Source organism: Cajanus cajan, chromosome 2 (genome assembly GCF_000230855.2).
Source record: "Cajanus cajan strain Asha chromosome 2, NIPB_CcT2T_4, whole genome shotgun sequence".
NCBI lineage: Eukaryota > Viridiplantae > Streptophyta > Magnoliopsida > Fabales > Fabaceae > Cajanus > Cajanus cajan.
In genome coordinates this window covers 69,463,765-69,469,083 of record NC_138518.1, presented here as the reverse complement: position 1 = coordinate 69,469,083, position 5,319 = coordinate 69,463,765, and the positions used below count along the sequence as shown (strand labels likewise).

General features: G+C 40.5%; 1 protein-coding gene across 1 annotated transcript; it reads left to right on the top strand.

Moving 5' to 3' along the window:
* Positions 1-2,297: 2,297 nt before the first annotated feature.
* LOC109805127 (DELLA protein 2) lies at positions 2,298-4,496 on the top strand. The gene has a single exon (XM_020367111.3). The coding sequence runs from the start codon at positions 2,539-2,541 to the stop codon at positions 4,099-4,101; it is 1,563 nt and encodes a 520-aa protein (XP_020222700.1). The 5' UTR covers positions 2,298-2,538; the 3' UTR covers positions 4,102-4,496.
* Positions 4,497-5,319: the final 823 nt, after the last annotated feature.

Sequence of the window (5,319 nt, the reverse complement as noted above, 5' to 3'; positions counted from 1 at the left end):
TATATATATTTCATGTCTCATTCTATCGATAAGTTTGAGACATTACTATGTTATGTAAGAGGAATGAATCATATATACATCATTCACACCCTCGACATGATTTATTGTAGATCTAATAAATGTCTTTATAATCATTTTATTATAAATAATGTTTGATAATATATTAAAGCTTACAAGTCCTAAAAGTAAGATTGATAATGATTCAATGTTGAAGGGCTACTCTGTTGGAGTGCAACGATAATGCAAGTAAGACCACCATTGAATACTCGTGGATGAAAAAAAAGACTTCTGCTTAAGGAAGTGTGTGACCATATGGAAGGGATTCACACTTGAGGATGAATGTTGTTGGAATTCAAATATGAAGTAAGTCTCACATTAGTTAGAGTTGAGCATATTGAGTAGTATATAAAAGAAAAAGACCTATCTACCTAAAAGTAAGATTGATAATGATTTCATGGTGAAGGACTACTCAGTTGGAGTGCAACGATAATGCAAATAAGACCATCATTGAATACTCGTAGACGAAAAAAAAACTTTTGCTTGAGGGAGTGTGTTACCATGTGGAAGGGATTCACACCTGAGGAGGAGTATTGTTGGAGTTCAAGTGTGAAGTGAGTCTCACATCAGTTACAGTTGAACATGTTGAGTAATATAGAAGTGAAAAAGACTTATCTACCTAATACCTTAAGGTTTTGAGTTATGATGTCATGTCAAACTCACTTGTATGATTTACTCACTACACATTGTGTAAATACTCCCTAGAGTTTAAAAACTCCCCAACAATCAACTATGAGAAATGCTTATGACATTTACATAACTATTATAAAGTCTTTTTTATAGTGAGTTTGCTTAGTATAAATATATAAGAATTATATATATATATATATAGGGTATAATGATCCAATAAAAAGTGGAGACAAAAATTAGTTACATAACTTAGTATTTCCCTTATAATAGATATAGATATGTTGACTTATTATGTGGATTCATAACTCATGAGATGTTGTTAGTTTATTCACACAATAGTCTCAATTTGTTATTGTTGTTTTAATTGACAATAATACTTGATTATAAATATTTTAAGAATAACAAATTTTTTCTATAAAATCTTATAAATTAGTCACACTTAATATATATTTATACTGTATCTATTTTAAAGAGATAGTTTTGTTATATAATTAATAACACAATAATTAAAATGAATTATTTATATAAATCAAATATAAAAATCAAAGTTATGATATAAAAATAATTAAAAATATATCGCTCAATGAAGCTCACTCCAACATTAATGTGGATCGATTTTGGGAATTAATGTGGTGGTAGTGTTTGTCAAAATTTGGCCTTATGCCATGCATCCCCATGGTCAGCCACTCTATATTCAACTATTGAGATATTTACAAACGAATGAAAGACTCTAGTGATATAACCATCCCATAACATCCACGTGAGGTACATAAGAGATGAAAACTGTTTTACTCTGTATTATAACTGCTAACAGTGAGCCAAAACTTTACAATTGATAATCTGAAAATAATTTGAACACAAATATAAGCGAAACGATCATGTGTCATTTTATTTGTATAAAAGTCCACCTTGATAGAATTTTGTATAGTTGTGACAATGGTTAGAATATGACTTTCAAAGTAAAATAAAAGGAATTTTGGTTTAATTTTAAAATAAGAAATTTATTTACCTTAAAAATATGGAAGACTAAAATGATAATATGAATTAAATATAATTAGTTTTGTTTAGTCATTTTCCGTAAACATATCTACCGAATGTTAATCCGCAATTAATGAATATACTCATAGCTCTTACCTTGTAGCCAAATTCAGCTAGACTAAGGTCTATGACTCTATCCTATCATCCATCGCCTAGAAATAGAGCAATGTAGATCCTAGACAAAATATTTAGCTGTGTTGCGTGTACTTAATTTAAGCCTTTAACGGCAGTAATAAGTATTAGCGGCGCGCACTTCTCAACTCACAGTCACAGCTATGTATCATGTATCAACTCCCGTCTCCCAAAGTCCAAACATCTCTTTCTCAAATTCATATAACATGGACGCAAATTAAGTAAATATACTCAGTTTCAATTAATAATAAAACACTGTAAATGTATTTTTCTTTTTCTTTTTACTAGTATTAAAAAATAGGAAGGAGAAAATCCCAAATGGAAACAAAGTAAAACACAAAAATGTATCTTTTGGATCTTATCTGTTAGAGGTTGTGTGGTGTTTCATCGAGGATCGAGCCTGGTCACGAGCGTTTTCACCTTTTCGTTTTGATAAATATATATTTATTTATTCAGAGTTTGTGGGTGTGTGTGTGTGTGTTGTTTATAAAAAAAATAAAAAGAAGTACTTGTATATATATATAAATATAGAGAGAGATATATATATAATAATTGATTGATATTTGGGGCGTGGCATGTGTGAAGTGAAGGAGATGCAGAAGTAGTAGTAGGAGTGGTGAGAAGTGAGAAGTGATAAGAAAAAGGGAAGAGAGAAAAGTTAGTTAGTAAGCAGAGAGAAGGATGAAGAGGGAGCACGAGCAGTTAGGGTCGAACGGAGGGAGCTCGAGCGGAAAGTCGAACCTTTGGGGGGAGGAGGACGGAGGGATGGACGAGCTGCTGGCGGTGGTGGGTTACAAGGTGAGGTCATCAGACATGGCGGAAGTGGCGCAGAAGCTGGAGCGTCTGGAGGAAGCCATGGGAAACGTTCAAGAGGGAATCTCAGACCTTTCAAACGACGTCGTTCACTACAACCCCTCCGACATCTCCAACTGGCTGGAAACCATACTCTCCAATTTCGACACCCTGTCTCCGGAGGACCCGGAGAAGGACTCCGCCTCCTCTGACTACGACCTAAAGGCTATTCCAGGGAAGGCAATCTACGCACCCACGCCGCTGCCGCAACAACCTAACCCTAGCAAGCGCCTCAAACCCTCCGAGTCAACGCGCGCGCTTCTCCTCGTTGACTCCCAGGAGAACGGGATCCGCCTCGTCCACACCATGATGGCCTGCGCGGAGGCCGTCGGGACAAACAACCTCGCCGTCGCGGAGGCGCTCGTCAAGCAGATCGGCTTCCTCGCGGTGTCGCAGGTCGGCGCCATGCGGAAGGTCGCCACCTACTTCGCGGAGGCTCTGGCGCGGCGAATCTACGGCGTCTTCCCGCCCCACCACGCGCTCTCCGACGCACTCCAGATTCATTTCTACGAGACCTGTCCGTACCTCAAGTTCGCGCACTTCACCGCGAATCAGGCGATTCTTGAAGCTTTCCAAGGGAAAAGCCGCGTCCACGTCATCGATTTCGGAATCAACCAGGGGATGCAGTGGCCGGCGCTGATGCAGGCGCTCGCGCTCCGTCCCGGCGGTCCTCCCGTCTTCCGCCTCACCGGAATCGGACCTCCCGCCGCGGACAACTCCGACCACCTCCAGGAGGTCGGGTGGAAGCTCGCGCAGCTCGCGGACACGATCCACGTGCAGTTCGAGTACCGCGGATTCGTCGCCAACAGCCTGGCGGATCTCGACGCCTCCATGCTGGAACTCCGTGAAGAGGAGTCCGTGGCCGTGAACTCCGTGTTCGAGTTTCACAAGCTCCTGGCTCGGCCCGGGGCGGTGGAGAAGGTTCTCTCGGTGGTGCGGCAGATTCGTCCGAAGATTCTGACCGTGGTGGAGCAGGAAGCGAGCCACAACGGATCGAGTTTTGTGGACCGATTCACGGAGTCGCTGCACTATTACTCCACTTTGTTCGATTCGCTGGAAGGTTCCCCTGTGAACCCGCAGGACAAGGCGATGTCGGAGGTTTATTTAGGGAGGCAAATCTGTAACGTGGTGGCGTGTGAGGGAGTGGAGCGCGTGGAGCGGCATGAGACGCTGAACCAGTGGCGGAACCGGTTCAGTTCGGCCGGCTTTTCTCCGGTGTATTTGGGCTCCAACGCTTTCAAGCAAGCCAGCACGTTGCTCGCGCTGTTTGCGGGTGGGGATGGGTATAGGGTGGAAGAGAACAGTGGCTCTCTCATGCTCGGTTGGCACACTAGGCCCTTGATTGCTACCTCCGCGTGGCAACTCGCTGCGAATTCGCTGTTTCCTCACTGAGTCAACTCGCCGATTCGCGAACCACCTTCTTCTTTTTTTTTTATTTTTTTTTTATTTTTAATTAATTTCAATTGGTGCCCACCGAAAAAAGAAAAGAAGAAAAAAAAAAAAAAGAGAAAAGGGGGAAAACTTGTGGGGATGAGAGGGCAGTGTGTAAATGTGCTATGCTGAGCTGTGAGCACTGATTGCATGAGACTGAGACCCACCATTGTCTATTTTCCTGCCCCAACTTATGTCTCTCTCCAACCCTTAATTTTCCTATTTTGGCGTAGGATTTTGATTTTCTCCCCTTTTGTAAACCTTGATTTATTTTTGGCTTTCCTTTGGGTGGAATCTCTTGTAATTTTTCAGGGTTGGAATCGAAAAGCTTAATGTGTATTTATTTTTTGTTTTTATTAATATATGTAGCTTGGCGATAATAATTTGGAATGTGTTTGTCTTTGGAAAAAGAAGTTGAAGGAGTGATTGTGATGAATGGGATTGGTATGAGCTATCATTGTCAAATTAAGAATGATGGTAGCCTGTGTCTGGGCCATGGAGCCAGCCAGCTTTGATGGAATTGGTATGACAGACAAGTAACCAAAATGGAGAATCCGCGGCTAGCTGCATTGCATTAGCACGGATAAAGCAGCTTGCCTTGTGTGGAAGAGTTGAGTGATACACAGCATCAAAGTGGATGCAACTGTAACTGCCAATGCATGTAGTATTTGCATAACAAAATTACTGCCGAATCCTCTTTTGTGTCAGTCATCAGAAAGTGAAAATCAAATTTAAAATGACAAGGATCCCCCACCTTAATATCAAGATCTTCCTAATGCTATTCCCCTTAAAAAGCTTCACTTTTAATGCTTAATTTCTTGTAATTATTGGATCCCTTGCTTCTGCATACTTTTCGTGATATGATTTTAATACTTAGTTTCACTTCTTCCTCTCCTTTGCCTGGTTATACCAAAATAATCTGGCTTTATTTCAGATTATGATATGATTTTCTGTATATCGAAGATGGCGATACTAACTGGTCTCCAATACTCTGGTGTAACTTTAATTATTATACCCAACCCAATATATCTAGTTACGAAACTACCCAACAAATAAAGCAGCCTAAAGAGATCACTGGTCAAGGCAAGAATCAAAATCTCCATTGGCTAATTCTTTTATTAACTCGGTAATAACTTTTATCGTACCAGCCACCTACAGAATATTAGTATACTATTGGAC

Bases quoted from the DNA above. Each gene is read 5' to 3' on its own strand.
- LOC109805127 (XM_020367111.3), top strand. From the start codon at position 2,539: ATGAAGAGGGAGCACGAGCAGTTAGGGTCGAACGGAGGGAGCTCGAGC.